Raw genomic sequence first — 16272 nt, 5'->3', positions numbered from 1 at the left:
CTACACAAACAAAATTCTCAGAGTTGCCATCATTACAACATCATCTTCAAATTTTATTAAATGCTTACCAAAAAAAGGAAAATTCAGGAGACAAAATTTAAGCAGAAAGCACACTGATGCAGGAGGAGAGACAAGCTGTCCTCCCTCCAGGAGAGCAGAAACAACTTGCAAAATTATGTTGACATGGAAGAGAGTAGGAATAAGATTTTAAAGAGGGGATGGGGGACATGTTAACACCACAAAGTATGAAGGAGTGGGAGAGTTCAGAAACAGCCCTAGGAGCTAATTTGCACTTTCCCAGAGAAGGGAGATAATACCAGTGGTCAGCACTCCTCACGCCTGGGAAAGGAGACCTCCAACCCATCTTCTATAGGTAGCAGCTATTTGAAACAATGCTGCTATTGCCACTGTTGAGACAGAAAAGTGGCAGGAACATTTTGGCATAGGTATGTAACTGTGACTAAAGGATGATCTGGGAACTAAAGAAAAAACAAAACAGGACTAAGTTGAAAGTGATTTGATGTACACAGAGAAACCAACAGATGGAAGTCCCTCAAAACAGATGTTGTAGACGGACAGAGGCTGCATTGTAAACAGGGGAAGACCTTACCCACAGTTGGCACAGGGTGACAAGTGGTCCTTGCACTCTCCTTACACTCTCTGTGCAGTTTTCTCACACTCACAATCTGCCCATTGCCCTCCTTTCAAACACCAATTCTTTTACCAGGTTACTGTTGAGCTCTCTCTCTGCCACCACAGGCCACAAAAGGAGAAAATCATCACATAGCAAAAGCCTTGCCTGCTCAGCAGGGCAGCAGATCACTCTCTTCCAACACTTATAAGAAGAGAGGGAACAGAGCCACAGCCTCCCATCTCCATAGCAGAGAGAGATTAAAAAAAAAAAAAGCCAAAGAATCACATAGAAGGTTAAAACAGAGATAGATTTTGCCAGCTGATATAGTTCCTTTCTTCCATCTGAAGGCAGTGTGGGGTATTGCTCACAGCCCAAGAGGAGTCAGGCTGTACCAAAGCAGACTGACATCAGCCAGAAGAGAAACATCCTTCAATTATCTTCTGTGGAGCAGAGGAAATAGTGGCATTGAGGGTTGCATCGAGCCAGGACCAAGCTCAGCTGCAAGACAAGAAAATAACAAGGTTATGGATACCATTTGACCTCTCATGAGCAATACCATGGGCTGTGTCTAACAGTTACAGGTGGTTTTCTCCCACCCACTTTCACAAAGCCCAGTCAAAGTCCACCATTCTGGAAATGTCCATGCTCATGGCAGAGCAGGTGCCAAGGGCTGCACGCCCAGCAGAGGTCACAGCTGCACTTCTGCCAAGCTGTCTCCCACTCCAAAAAGGAGGAGATTAGCAGGTTTGCTCCCAAGCCCAAGAAAGCAACTAAAGCGGAGTATGTTCCTACAGCCCCTGGCAGCCACAGCTCGGTTTGGGACCATCTGCAGTGGTGTTGGGTTCCTGCAGCTCTCCATCTGCTCCACGCATGACAGCTGGTGCAGCCAAGGGACTCCAGGACACAAATGAGTTTTCCATCACTTGATAAATGATTCTCGCATGCTGACACTCTCCCCACTAATCTTGATTTGGGGCTGATTGCAGATGGAGTGAAGTCAGGAGAACAGTTGAGGTCCAAGTGTGGGTGACGACACATCCACCCATGGGCACTCAACCACCAGCAAGGAAACTTAACCCTTTGAAAGCCTCTGGACTTCTATCTTTATTTCCTTCCAGCTTATCACAAACCCACACAAGTTTCTCAGGCAGTACTTCCCCCATTGTCCATGAGTTTTCCACTGGTAATAAAGCAAGCCTGATTGTCCCTTTGCCACATAATGAAACAAAAACAAGGGGGGGGAAGACAAATCTTGCTTGTTGCAGAATTTCTCCTGAGCACACAAAGCTCTGAAGGAGGCTCAAACAAAGCCAAGCATGACAGGGAAGGCAAATAAATTAACAGCTGATTTCCTTTTGCTGTCCCTTAGCATCTCTCTGCCTCACTAGTCAAGCACAGAGACTCCAATACAGTCACGTGCCATGGAAGTTACTACACACCACAAGGTCTCCAAGATCCACAGTACAGCAGGTTTCAAGTCAGATGGGATACTGAGACAGCAAGAGTGATTTCAAGAGCACAGACTACTATAAGAGAACAAATCTTGATGTTATAGGGCACAAGGCAGCCTCTAACTTTGGGAACAGAAGGAAAACCTTCCTTGTGCATGCATATTGTATCTAAACTTCCCACGTCAAGAATCCCCATGCCCTCCTCTGTAGCATCTGGCAGTTTACAGCAAATCCCAGGCAAGATCCTTCTCTGACTCACATGGGAAGCTGCATTTTTCTGGGGTGCAGCAGTCCATGGGACAAGCAAAGCAGTCAATGAGCTGATCAGTGGTTGGGAAGTTTGCTGCCCTACCTCTTTAGTATTCCCAATACAAGCCTGAAGCAGGTCAACCTTATAAATCTGGTTTAACAGTGCTGCTAGACTATAGCTCATCTTGTAAGTACAGGCTGTCCGTGGGACCACATTAAACAGGAGCAGATTAAATCATTCCACAGTAAATCCTACCATCAGATGCATGTACTTGCTCCCCCTTCAGCAGATTTTAAAAAAAGCACAAAAAACCTCAGCAAGCAATTAGCAACTCCTACACAAACAGAGCCAGAGTGGTATTGCACAAAAAAAAAAAAAAAAATACATACCCCTCCAACAGACATTTTGGCTTTCTGACCCAGAAGAATGTAAAATATCCATGAAATTGGGAAGGAGAGCAGATATATGATGAAGAATGGGGTCTCAGCCTTTTTTTGGGGACAGTGCAGACTTGCTTCTAAGAGTAGCTCTTAGAACAAAGCAAATCCTAATCCCAGCCTTGTGCCTAAGACATGAAGTTGATAAAACACTGGGAATGCCTGACAGTTGTCACCCCCAGCTGGCACAAATCCCCTCCAAGCCCCCTCACCAAAACTGCAGGAGGTTTCTCATGCCTGCAGCCAAAATAAGTCATAGAATCATAGAATAGTTTGAATAGGACCTTTAGTTGAAAAGGACCTTTAAAGGTCATCTCATCCAATGCCCACACAACGAGCAGGAACATCTTCAACTAGATCAGGCTACTCAGACCCCCATCCAACCTGACCTTGAATGTTTCTATGGATGAGGCATCTACCATCTCTCTGGGAAACCTGTTCCAGTGTTTCACCACCCTCACCATAAAAAAACTTCTTCCTTACATCTAGTCTTAACCATCTCAATTTAAAACTGTAACCCTTTATCCTATTACTACATACCCTACTAAAAATCTGTCCCTATCTTTCTTTTAAGTCTCTTTCACATATTAAAAGGCCACAATAAGGTCTCCCTGGAGCCTTCTCTTCTACAGGTTGAACAACCCCAACTCTCTCAGCCTGTCCTCATAGGAGTGTTCTATCCCTCTGATCATTTCTGTGGCCCTCCTCTGAACTTGCTCCAATAGATCCATGTCCTTCCTGTACTGAGCGCACCACTTGCTAGACACTGCCCAGACCCTGCCCACCACAGCCTCTGCTCAGCTCATCCAGCATGGTGAGGGCTTGATCTTGAAGAGATAGCGTGTAGTGTTCAAAAGCTTCAAGTGCTTGTATTTGCTGCTGCCTTTTTTTTTTTTTTTAAGAGTCACCCTTCTCTGCTGATTCACAACCAGTTTTGGCAGATACACCACCTGCTTGCTCAGTTTGGATCACCTTCCCAGCCTAGTGCTGACAGCAGCACTGCAAACCCAAAGCTAACACCAGGCACTGAAGCACAAATAGCTGCTCTGCACTTTTGAGAGTTTGATTCAGGATAGCTTTCCCACACAGTAGGTATCATGCTACACACCCATACTAACCAGAGCAGGTTGGGAGCCACCAGGAACCAAGCAAAATATATGCAATAAATAGCCCCTCTGAGCAAGCCTGACATCACCCCAGCCTCCTCTTCCTTATTTCAGGATGCTCAGTTACATCCACCACCAAGGACTACGGAGCTCAGTGATTTATGCCTTATTTCATAGCAAAACTCAGCAACTCTGTGCTGAGCAAGAGCCAGGATTGAGTCAGATTTCTTTCTAGTGGCTGTGAAAAAAGTCATTGCAGGTCAGAGGCTGAGTGTTTGGTGCTCCCCATCTTGCTCAGGAAGAGAAAGGGGAGAACTGAGAGCAGCTTTGTCTTTCTATCCCCAACACAGACCCTTAGCTCCATTGTCAGGAAGTCTGACCAGTGCTTACCAGAAAGAAGAGGAGATGGTGGTGAGTTAGCGACAGAGCAGGAAAAGCAGCCATGCTTCCCCATAGGAGCAGCCCAGTGTTGGCCAAAGGGCTGCAACTGCCATTGGAGATAAGACCTGACCCAGACCACAAGCCACTTCTGTTTCACTGAATAGTAAGTGATAGAGGCAAGACAGTGGCAAAGCTTCCCAAGGGAAAGAGAAAACTTGGTTTTATCTAGAATGGAGTGCAGGAGGAAAAATTTGCCCCTGTGCTCCATGCAGCAAGAAAAGATCAGTCCAAGTTAGTGCTGTGACAAAGCACTTTCTCACTGATAAATGCAGCTTTTGAGAAGCCCTGCATTTCACAGGGGTGTCTTCAGCCAGATGAAATCAATCAAGGCAAGTGTTGACTTTGACTCAGATGACATATGTAGTTTATGACTGTTCTGTTGTATGTAACATTGTATCAGAGTATTAATAACCAAAATTTGGAAAGCCATGAAACATTCCTGGTTTGTGCCTCTGGAGATGTTTCAAAGCTTCAAGATTTCAGACCCACTTTGTTTCCCCTCAACGTTTCCTTCCAAATCCCATTAGGACTTGCCAAGACACGAATGTCTGGGGTCCCAAAGAGCTCTTATTGGATTTTGTGCTAATGCCAGGAGAGGAAGAGCTCCAGATTTGGCAATACAGCTTCCCCCAGTACATCTCTTGCCCTGCCACACCCACCCTCAAGACTGGCTTAGGTTATGTCAGGAGAGTAAGGAAACCAAGACTGATGCTCTTCTCCCACAGTACTTCCTCCATACTCACAGCTTTTAGAGAGAGGAAGAGGAGGACTTACGTATGAATGCTTCAGAACCTAGCCCACCAGGGCTAAGCCCACACCACCTCTAAACTTTGTTCTTTTTTTCCACAGGAAATGACAATGCTGATAACAGTATCATCCTCCATCCAGCCTGCTCCCATCCACCACCACCTTTCTCCCCCTCCCACCCTACCAAAGCCTGGGAAGGACAACGTGCGGCTCCAACGGCTGCTGAAAAAGGCAGCCAAAAAGAATGCTGTCTTCGCTTCAGAGCAAGCCAAGTCCTTCCGGTCCAGCCTCTCACCTGTGAACGAGGCCAGCCCTGACCAAGAGGAGTACGATGAAAGCACTCCCCCAGCAGAGATCCCTGAAACCACAGCATCCCCCTCTACCAGCCTGCCCACTCACATATCCATCAGGCCCATCAACCACCGCGCCCCCTCCCCTTTCCGAAAGAGCAAGCCTTTCACACTGAAGGTCACTGAGCAGAGGCGCATTGCTGAACATGTCCTGCTCACAACCTCCTCAGCCATGCCTCTGCTACACAAACCAGAGGCTCCCGAGACTACACATCAGCCAGAAGACGTGGGCTCCCACCTTCCCTCCCCATGTGACCCATCTGTTTTCCCCCAGCCTCCTCCTTCCAGTAAAGAAAGGGCACCAGAGGTTACCTACGTCACCAAGGTGAACACTTATTTCCACAGTGTCAAGCCACCAAGGGCTAAGACTCCCACATCAAACCTGACACAAGGAACCGTAAGCCAAGAAGACAAAAGGCCTTCTTCCCCAGCACCTCAAACAAGCTGCTCTGAACCATCTCCAGAGCACATACCCACCTCACTTGATGACAGCAACGCCACACTTCCCTTGTTGGAACCTCCCCTCCTTCCTGCTGCAGACACAGAACCTGCTGCAGACACAGAACCTCCTGATCAAGCTCCCAAGCCTGTTCCTATTAAAGAGTCCATCAAGGCCCCTTCACCCAAGCCAAGCACCTCTGATGCCCACAGCAATATGCCTACAACTCATGGAACTGACACCGAAATATCTGGATCAGAGACAGCTTCTGAATTAACCAAGGAAGACAGAGACATCCTAAAACAAACGACATCCAGTGCTCCCTGGAGGCAAGCACGCCCACCAACAGCAACGCCAGCACAAGCTGATAGTACTGGGTCCACCTCCACAGACACCAAGGCAGAAGACATCATTCAAACTCAATTGACCCCCAGCTTACCCAACACCGGCCTTCCCCTCAAAGCTGAGCCAGCACCACCATCAGTAGAAGCAGCAAGACCATCTGGAACCAGTGCCAGTGGCTGGCATCGCCTCAGGAAGCACTTGATGGTACAGCCAGAAGTACCCAGCTTCCCAGAGCCCAAGTCAGAAAAGCTGGAACAGGAGGAAGGGAGTAAAGAGGACACTGCTCAAGCAGCCATCAACCAAGACTGCATGCTGTTTAAATCAAGAGCCATGAAAATGTGGGATGCTATTTTATACCAGGTGACACTCAACAAGGAGACAAAGCAGCAAGCAGAAGAGAAGAAGCCACGGAAGGAAGAAAACGTCTTTCTTCCCCGCCGCTTGCCCATCCTTCTGCATAAGCCACGTTTTGATGCCCGGAAACTGAAGGAACTGGCTACCAAACCCATGACAAAGATCAGCACTGTGTTTGAGCTGAGCCGGTTTAGACCCAAATCAGCTGAGGAGCACACCAAGAGCTTTAACAGAACAGCATCAGGATGGTCAGCCAACTGAAGCCAGGCAGCTCCATGCCTCTGGAGATTCCTACAGGGCACCCAAGCAAGAGAACACCTAGGACCAGGTTTACTGTCCATTGAAGCCAAGTGTAAGGAAAACAAGGAAATTAAATAAAACCCCTCAAAGCCAGCAGCCTCATGCTGCAGGTTTAAGGGCTACTCTCTGTATGTTTATAAGCTTAAGTGTATAACATACCACATCCACAGGATAACAGGTATGCGCTTGTTTTAAACAGAGCCAGCAAGCAGCACTGGATGCAGTAACAGAGGGAACGGAGGGGAAGGACACAGTGAAGGTGACAAGTTGCCAGTAGAAAAAGACCAGTTTAAAGAAGGATAATAGAATCTTAGGGTTTTTGTTGTGCTTATCTAAGACCTATCTTGATCCTGGAAGCAGCAGCAGTTGCAGATGAGATATGAAGGAATCTGGGTTGCTCCATATCTCTAGGGAGTCTTAGAAAACACACACAAAGAGAGTACATACATTTTGAGCTATCTTCTCTATCTCCTCCACTGAAAGTGGACCCCTCACCCATTTGCTGAGAACAAAATAGAAACTCATCCTTTCACCAGCACAGACAAGGGACAGCATAAGATATCCCGCTCTCACAAAGCGGTTCCCCTGGCTAACAAAACGGGCATTATCACTTGACATCCTCCTAGGTCAGTCTACTAAATCATAGTGCACAGAAGACTATTTCAGTAATCAAGTTCTGTTACATATTTTATCGTTTTCTCAAATACAGATGATGGTTTCCATAACTAAACGAGCCTTCTTGAGCACATTGGTATCCAACTCTGTGTATTTAACAAGATACTGGTTTTTTAGGGGCTCTGCTAACCACATGTAGTCTCATTTTCAAGAGGAACATCATGGTATTTGCCTACCTGCTTGTCCCTGATGTCCTGAAAAAAAGAGGGTATTTAAAAGGAAAGTCCCCAGCTCTGCCCATCCAAGAGACAGCTGTGCTTTCAAGTATTAGTCGCCCTTTGCAACTTCATTGCCAGCACGTTTATGAGCCTGAAAGCTGGGAGATCAGCTATTTCTGTTTCACAAGGGACTTTGTCATAGGCTAGGGTGTTCCTACACAGCTAATATAGGATTGCCATGTTTAGTCCAAATAGGAAACTCCATACACAGCTCTTTATATTCTTTTTGTGTATAGAGGATACGGAACTGACCAAAATTTCCTCAAGCCAAACTGTGAAGAGACTTGGAAACAAAACAAAGAACCCCTTTTGCTTTTTTGAAGTCTTCCCATTTTGTAATGATGCTATAAGAGCAGCTCAGTTATCATCAAACCTTCACTTAAGTTTTCACTTTGCTGGTCTTATCTTCTCTATTTTGTAACCCCTTTCCTATTCAACGCGGGGAAAAAAAAAAAAAGAGGATAACCCAATTATCTAAAGATAGGATTTCTCCAACCCCCCCCCCACTTTTCCAAGAAAAAGCTGAAAAGAGGTAGGTTGGAAACACACCAGTAGTCACAAGTGGATGCTAAGTAAGCCTCTGCAGGATAATTTAACATTGCTGGGAGAGAAGGCTATAGAAAGAGATCCACACAGCAACACAAACACTGAAATCAAAAAGAGTGCTGTGTAAAATGTGGAATGCCTAATGCAGATAAAGATGAGCAATAAACGGCACCTTACTGAAGCACAGTGGATGGATGCCTATGGAATCAGCATGCATGAGATCCATAGAATTAACATGAGGGAGAACAGCCAACATCAGTTACGTTTGGGAGAGAGAGTGAATCTGGTCAGAGAGGATGGTTTAAGAAGCAATTGTGCTTTAATCCAGCTTTTGTCCTGAAGCAAGGACAACCACCCAGAACAAACCAGCAACTCTCACTTAAGGCTTACATGTTTTGCATCTGCTGTGCTTTCAACCAGGCTGCATCCACAAACCCAGCCCCACTGCACAGGGATGAAGGATGGAGAAATGCCATTGGAGAATGATTCCCCCAAACAGAAGGAAGGAAGCAAAGGAGGCAGGTCTGGATGCATGGTTTAAGCCCTTTTACCCCAAAAGCAAAGGACAGAGACACACAGCAAGCATGGCAAGTTCTGCAGAGACAGACCCTGACATGAGAGTATCACAAAGGACAGAGTCTTGTAAGCAGCAGATTTTCACCAATGGCTCTGCATTGGAAGTCAGTGCAGTATGTCCCAGTCTGAGCTGCTGTGCTGAGCAAGGGAAGGGGGATGCTAATGGGCACAGAATTTGGTTCTTTTCAATGTCAAACAGCCTCAGGCAGAGGGCTAAGAGCCCAAACTGCCACTTAGAGAAAACCTTTTGCTTCAAAGGCTGCACTGAGGTCCTGCAGCTCAGGAAGGAAGGGGAGGAAGAAAAACTGTACCTGTGCTTAAGCAACTAGAAAGCTGATAAGATGGTGTTAAGGAAGTGACACAGGGGTAATCCAGAAGGGTTTGGGAGCAAGAAGGCAATGACAAAGTGATCCAGTAGTACGGAAAAGGATGAACATAGTTCAGGGGGTGGAGAGGAGTTGGGGAGCAGTGAGTTCACAGCATACCAAACAGCCAGCTAAAAACCTAAGAACAGAACCAAGCCAAGCTCCTTCAGCTATTGCAGTCATTTTGCTATTCACAGTAAAAAAAAACCAACTTCCTTTTGAACAAACCCACAGTGCAACAGTGTTGTGCCACAGCTGTTTGGAGTACTGGGTGGATCCTAGAGCACATGCCCTGACAGTCCCTGCCCAGCATCCTTTCTTGAAAGGCAAAGACCAGAGCCAAAGGCACTTTCGTTTGAGCTGCTTAGAGAAGCTCAGGTAAGGCAAACAAACCTGCTGACAACCTAGCAAAACCTGTTTGCTATAAAGAACTGAAGCTCAGTAGGCTCCCACTTGGTACACTGAAACAGACTTCTGGAAAATGAAGAGACTGATCAAAGACGAGACCTTAAAATAGGTTTCTGAAAGTCACAGGCAGAGAAGCTGAGGATACAAATTCTGTGGGCTAAAACATATCACCGGGCACCCTTGAGTTTTGTACTGCTGCTCTTCTCAGAGTAGCACTCAAAAGGGCTTCTCCTCCAAATGGGCACTAAAAAACAAAACAAACAAAACAATATGCTGCACTCAGAAGCCATCTCCTTAAGGGGGGGAGGGGAAGGAAGGGAAGGAACACAGGTCCCAGAAGAATTCAGAAACAAAAGGTGTTTTGTAGCAGACAGAGCTATTTATAAGCTTGGCTAAGAAATAAAGCTTCTTTTTTATAGTAGCAAAAAGAGAGAATGAGCTTGTTTTCACCCTCAACAACTTCCTCTCCACTCATTGTGCCAGATGCTGCCCAGTTGGATCCAACTGGTTATCACCTCCCTCTACACCATTCTTCCTTATTGATGCAATCCACTGTCATCCACTCAAGATAACACCAGGGTGTCTAGGAGCACAAACACAATAGGAACATGAGATCCAAAAGCCATTTCAAGAGAGCACAGAGACAGTAACCCAGCCCTGCCTTCCCCCTTGCTGCATATCAGAGAGTAGTTCTTTCTGCTCTGTTGGTCTACCCAGCACAACAGCTGCTCACATCCTCCCTGCTACAACCTTATTATCGACTCGTTCCAAGAGGCTACTGGAGCCATGAAAAGTTTTCCCCATAATTAATTCAGTAAATCTGGGAATTAGACCCCAGAAACACTTGAATTTCAGAAGTACATCAGCCCCGTGCTCAGACAGAATGACCTCCAAATATCTACTTCTCCTTGCAACATAAGAAAGCATAAAAAAAGAGAGCTTATTGAGACTGTTCCTTTGAACTAGCAAAGGCAAACACATCTTCACCCAAACAGCAGCAGCTAAGGGACTTATCCTGAAGTTTAAACTAACACAGGTATCCAGCTTCCTATCAGCATCAGAAAGTCAGAGGCAAAAACAAACCCCTGCTGTGTACCCACACTGTTCCAGCTCAGACAGTCAGGCCCAGAGGAAGCGAGGCTCCAGATGTTCCCATACAGGACCTTCCAATTCACCCAAAGTGCAGCTGGCAGAAATAACCCAACATCCTGCCAGAAGAGTCCAGGACTTCGTTACACAGTGCAAGGTCATATCCCACCTACCTGGTTAATGAGTTCTCCAGGCATACTATTGCTCTGCAGTGTCATCTATCAACACCTTCTTGTACTGGCCATGGCCTGTTGCAACAAATTTATACTTTTTGCCAGAAGGAATGGACTGGACAGGAGAGAAAGAAAGAGCCAAAGTCAGCATTTTTCTCCATTAAATAGACAGTCAAGATCAAATAACTGAAGCCAGATGAATATATGATACAGTTGTTTTTAATACCAGAAGCCTTGGAGACAGCCTGCTCTGTACTCCCTTCTGGCCCCTTCCACACAAGTTCTTTGCACAGATCCATCATCACTTTCTATAAGCACAGGATAACACAGCAAGCACAGGATGTGTAATAGGAAAGAGAAGACGCAATGCCAGGCATTGTGAGGGAAGACTCACCTCAGAGCCCAGACCCCCAAGCCAGGGTTGTTTTTACCCATGGCAAAAATTGGTTTTATTTACCATATACTGGCAGCTCCAAGCCAGGAACTGACAAGATACTTTGATTTTCCTCTCCCAGCCTGGAGAGTTTGAGCAGTTGCTCCTTGATGCATTTTAAAAGACATTTCTACAAACATTCCCACAAAATCCCAGATCCATCTGCAAATGTTGATACTGCCTTAGGTTCAGTTCCACTTAGTTTTGCATGTTTTGTTTACTTGCAATACTAAAAAACATAACAAGAGCAAAGTAACTCAACATTTGCAGTTCCATTGGAGCCTAGAAGGCTGAGACTCCCAGCTCATGGGCTGAGAACAAGCTATTCAAGAGACCTTACAGCATTACTGGATATAAAACTAATTTTTGCCCCCATTTTCACTAGGGCTGAAGCAATAGTATTTCACTGTTAGGAAGAGCTCTTAGATATACAATTGCTTTGATAGGTACAGGTAGCCCTTGTCCCTGTAGAACATCATCATCTTCTCAATACCTCCAATCCAGCCAAGTGCTCCAGCCAAGTGTTTTTCAGCAGAGCAAGTGCTCTCAATACTCACAGACAGTAGCTCACCTTGATACTGCTCTCAGGTTTGGGATTGCCCTTCTGTTCCCAAAGACTTCTTTTACTCACGATGTCTCCAGCCACGATATCCTGAGAAGATGATGTTCTCATTACCCTTCACTGCTAACGCTGCTGTACGTGCCTCTGTTCGTGTCCATTTCAAACCCACACATCTGACCTCCTTTTTTATTTATATCACATCATCTGACCTATAACAGCTGCAGCTAAAACCTATGATCTTGAAAACTTCTTCCTGTTCCCAGTATATATCCTATGTTTTCCTCTAAGTCTCTTCAATGAGAGTCTGAATCAGTTCCATGATGTTTATTTTCTTAAGTTTGCTAACTATTTAGGACACATTACCATCAAGGTTTCTTGAGTGGAAAGAATTTTGCTCACATATACACAGATTTGCAACCAATGTGTTACAGAATCAGCCTTAATCACAACAACCAGAAAGTGAAATCATTTAGAGCAATACATAATATTGTATGCGTTTTCCAAATTTACAAGATTTATCACCTTGGTACTAGATCAACTTTGTGCTCAACAACTGGAGCTCAGCCCAAGCCCCTGCAGAAGACAGATGCATTCTCCCCACCAGCCAATTTTATTCCCATTTCGAGTTGGAGCCTCAACCAGCATCACAGAGGCTTTCCTAGCTGCACCACCAAGGGACAACTGGGGACCCTAACACAGACAAATTGAATCTCCAAGGTAAGAGGCCTTGCAACTTGGTAGAAGAGATTGAATCTCTTGGGAGGTGTTGGGCACCATGAACGAGCCACACCAACAGGTTAACACAGGAGCAATGCACATTGTGCCCAGGGGCCAGTCCCTCACCTCCTGCACAAGCAAGGCAAGTCCTCCACGTGCCGTACCTTACAAGCAGAGGGCTTCACAGCAGACTGAGTTGTGACTTCCCCAGACTCCCAGAGGCTTTTCGTGCTGGCTACCATCATGCTTGTGGTGGGAAGGTCAAGAGAGGGCTGCCGGACAGGTTTTGGAGTCTTTGTGGATGTCTGGAAAACAAATGGAGATACATCACCATTAAAGAGTGTGCTTTTACTTTTTTTTTTTTTAACCCCTGTAATTGAAGGTCCTCAGGGATGAGGGGCTATGAAAGGAGACTTGTAGAGTTTAACTAGTTCCTGTCAGAAACTTCCATCCTTTTAGCAGGGAACATAAGGAAACAAGGATGGGACAGCTTGCTTTAAAAAACAAACAAACAAACAAAAAAAACTACTTTGTGCTGTGGAGGGAGATACAGACAGGAGCAAGCAGCACTCCCATTCAGAGGAGACAATTTAGTTGTCATCTCCCAGATGGTAAAGCTAAGAGGCACAGGAGGAGAGCAACACCAGGAAAGGGGGCTCCTTGGAGGGTGGGGACAGAGACAACACAGTAGCCCACCTCAATAGCCTGTGTGTACTGCTCCAGCCTGTCATCAATCTTTGACACAGGGAGGGGAGGCTGAGTCTTCTTTATGCTGTTACTGGAGAGCAGAGGAGAGAAAAGGATTAATGTGTTCCCCCCAGCACTTCAAGCAGAAGGGAGGACTTCAAGGGCCACAGGCAGCCTGTCACTTCTGCCCTTCCCCACAGCAGGACCTGCTGGTATCCTCCATTTGCAGGAAGTGACCTGCTTTACCCTGAGGTCAACCCTAGAAATACCTTTTCTGTATTGAGCGGTTCAGCGACTCAGTTCTGTCCGTGATCTGAAGTGGAAGAAAAAAAGACAAAGATATCACTTTTTTCTATGGACCCCAGATGAATGTAGTCACCCCAGAAGACCATTTTCTTTTCCCTGATCCCTCACCCATATTTTGGTTAAAAATGCCTCGCTCAGTCCCATGTTCCCATACTGCTGAGAGACAGTGAGCATTCCCTTTCCTCCTTCTTTCCACAGCAGGTGAGCAGAATCCCAACCAGTTTCAGGGGCAAACCAACAATGTGCAGCTTAACTGACAGCTGAAGCAACAACCAAGACCGTTTTCTCTACTCTCTCTGATCAGGAAGCAGGTTTCTCCCAGACACTTGATTCCCTGGCCAGACACAACAGGGAAAGTGGCAAGTGTGGAAAGACAACGGGGAAAAATAGAGGCACTGCCAGCTACATGGAAGAAAAGCCAAGCATGGGAGCAGCACAGGCATGAGTTAGATCAGCTTAGACCAGAGAAGCACACAGACAGGGCAAGTCAGCACATGGAGCCACCTGCAAGGCAGCTCTTCATGTCAAGCCATCAGGAAAGAGTTTTGCACCAGATGCTTCTGTGCAATAACTCTTTGGCCAAGACAGGAAGGCAAGCAAGCACTTCACAACCACTGCAGGAAAGGAAAGCCCAAATGTTGCTAAACATCGCAACTTTTTCATGCCCCAGAAAACAAGCATACAGAGAGAAAAATCACCTTGAAGTCAAAGGGGAGGCTTTCTTAACACCAGCTCCCACAGAGTCAAGGAGCAGCAACCAAGTAACAAGGAGCCTTCTCCCCCTGTAAAACTGCTGCCTGTGCCACAGGAAACATCACCTACCAAGTTAGCAGATAAAAAACAGCACTGAATGATCCTTTTAAGATGCTTTCAGGAAATCAGTGCTAAATTCTAGCTAAACAGAAGACAAGACAGTGTCACATAGAGGACACATTTACCAGCTGTGCCAAAGAGCAGAAGGCCTATTAGAGAACAACTAAACAGTGCAACCCTGGTTAATAGAGATGACATGGGGAGAGCCACTCTGCAGGGTCCCAACACAGCAGCACGAGAGAAGTCCATAAGCCAGTTCTTTCTGCCAGGCAGGCTGCCTGCCTGCTGCCAGTTCACTCCTTCCCTTGGTGTTACAGGAAGTGATGCTTGCTTCTGAGCCATGACTTCAGACTGGACTGACCATCCAGCTCATTGATGGGCAGGCTGCTACTTCATAGTGCATAACAGTAACCTGAAAGGGCAACCTGGCAGATCCCTGCCCATGTCTCTGCTTCTCAACCACAAGTACGTATCAATAGCAAAAAGCCTTGAGAGGTGCAAACCACCCACAGGGGCTTCTGAAAGGTTGTAAATGGGCATCAGGTTAAACAGGTGTGGTGGTGATATGGTTTGAAGCTGGCTCCCTGCCAAGTCTCCAAACCCTACCAACAGGGGTTTTCTAGGGGGGCTTAGAAAAAGCTATAAGCGACAGTATATCCCAGCATGACAGTCTAGGTAGGAACAAACTTTCACTATGCTATTTGGAGACCACCTCCCCCTACCCTGTATGGCAATTCCTTGCAGCAAGAGTTGTGTATTTCTCTGGTCCAAAGCACTTTCTGTAGGCCAAAAGAAACCACAGTTGTTTACTCAGCCAACCTCAAAGCTCATAGCTCACAAGCAGCCTGGGACAAAACAGGACTGGAACAAGGCTTCCCCCTTTCCACCATACACCTATTCAGCCCCTCAGGCCACAGTGACCCTCTGAGCCCTGGACACCCCAACCAATCACACTGCAATCCAACATCAGCCCACCCCAGATGTGTACCTAGCCTCCACCAGCCACAGCTGGCAAGGGAACACACTGCTGACTGCAGATGCTTTTGTCTTTCCACTAGAAGCAGGGTTTCTGTTGAGCTTCCTGTGCCAAAACACCTTGGTGGTCAATGTGTTTAGTTCTTAGTGGTCACAAAGCCCTGCTGGCTAGGGTGTAAAGATCATCCTTCCTTTGGAAAGATTCCAAGTTCAGATTTTTCCTGAACAGCTTTACATCCAGCTTGGCGTAGGGGTGAGCTCTGACATCATCATCATCATAAAACACAGACTGTATTTCTAAAAACCTTTCCCTGGGCTAATCCAAGCAGCAGCAGTTAGGCTGAGGTTAAGAAGTTATGTGTGTTTTGGGATTGTAATGACAGAAGTTTCATAAAAGTTGCTGAAAGTGTTTCCCACATTTCCCCACCAGTCCCATTCCAGGAACACGCTTTGGCTACCCCCACCCCACTTTTCAAACCTTACATAGCCTGCATCCAAACCCACCCTGTCTCCCCTCTTTTTGATTATAAAAAAGGTTTGTCCATTAAGAGCAAGAATCTGATGGTTGTAGATGATGAAACCTTCCTCTTGCAATCTATTTACTGATGAAAAAGAAAGTGCTCATACAATCATCCCTAGCCAGGAAATGCTGACTAAGCAGCAAATAGCACAGATCTAAATGCAAAAAAAAGCAAAGATAATACCAACAAAAGATTAACAGGCTACACAGACTCCTCACTATTTCCCTCACTGCTACAATCAAAAAGCTTAGGGCTTACAAAGACAAAAGAACATTCAGTGCAGAATCGCTTATCTGTATCTATTGTATTTAAAAGCACTCACACAGAACTGAGAATCTATAGGAAACGCAATGT

General features: G+C 46.0%; 1 protein-coding gene across 1 annotated transcript in view; it reads right to left on the bottom strand.

The window, feature by feature from the left end:
* Positions 1-23: 23 nt before the first annotated feature.
* LSP1 (lymphocyte specific protein 1) overlaps positions 24-16272 on the bottom strand; it is a 49957-nt gene continuing 33708 nt past the window's right edge. Inside the window, exons 6-11 of the mRNA XM_027724098.2 lie at positions 13573-13616; positions 13313-13394; positions 12781-12921; positions 11909-11989; positions 10905-11019; positions 24-1132 (exon numbers count right to left, since the gene is read on the bottom strand). Of these exons, the coding sequence (XP_027579899.1) occupies positions 10930-11019; positions 11909-11989; positions 12781-12921; positions 13313-13394; positions 13573-13616 (438 nt within the window). The 3' untranslated portion in view covers positions 24-1132; positions 10905-10929. The remainder of the gene's footprint in view (positions 1133-10904; positions 11020-11908; positions 11990-12780; positions 12922-13312; positions 13395-13572; positions 13617-16272) is intronic.

Source organism: Pipra filicauda, unplaced genomic scaffold (assembly GCF_003945595.2).
Source record: "Pipra filicauda isolate LSUMZ 115617 unplaced genomic scaffold, ASM394559v2 scaffold222_size1277272_pilon, whole genome shotgun sequence".
In the NCBI taxonomy this organism is placed as follows: domain Eukaryota; kingdom Metazoa; phylum Chordata; class Aves; order Passeriformes; family Pipridae; genus Pipra; species Pipra filicauda.
The sequence above is the reverse complement of the archived record's forward strand: the minus strand, read 5'-3'. Positions and strand labels throughout refer to the sequence as shown.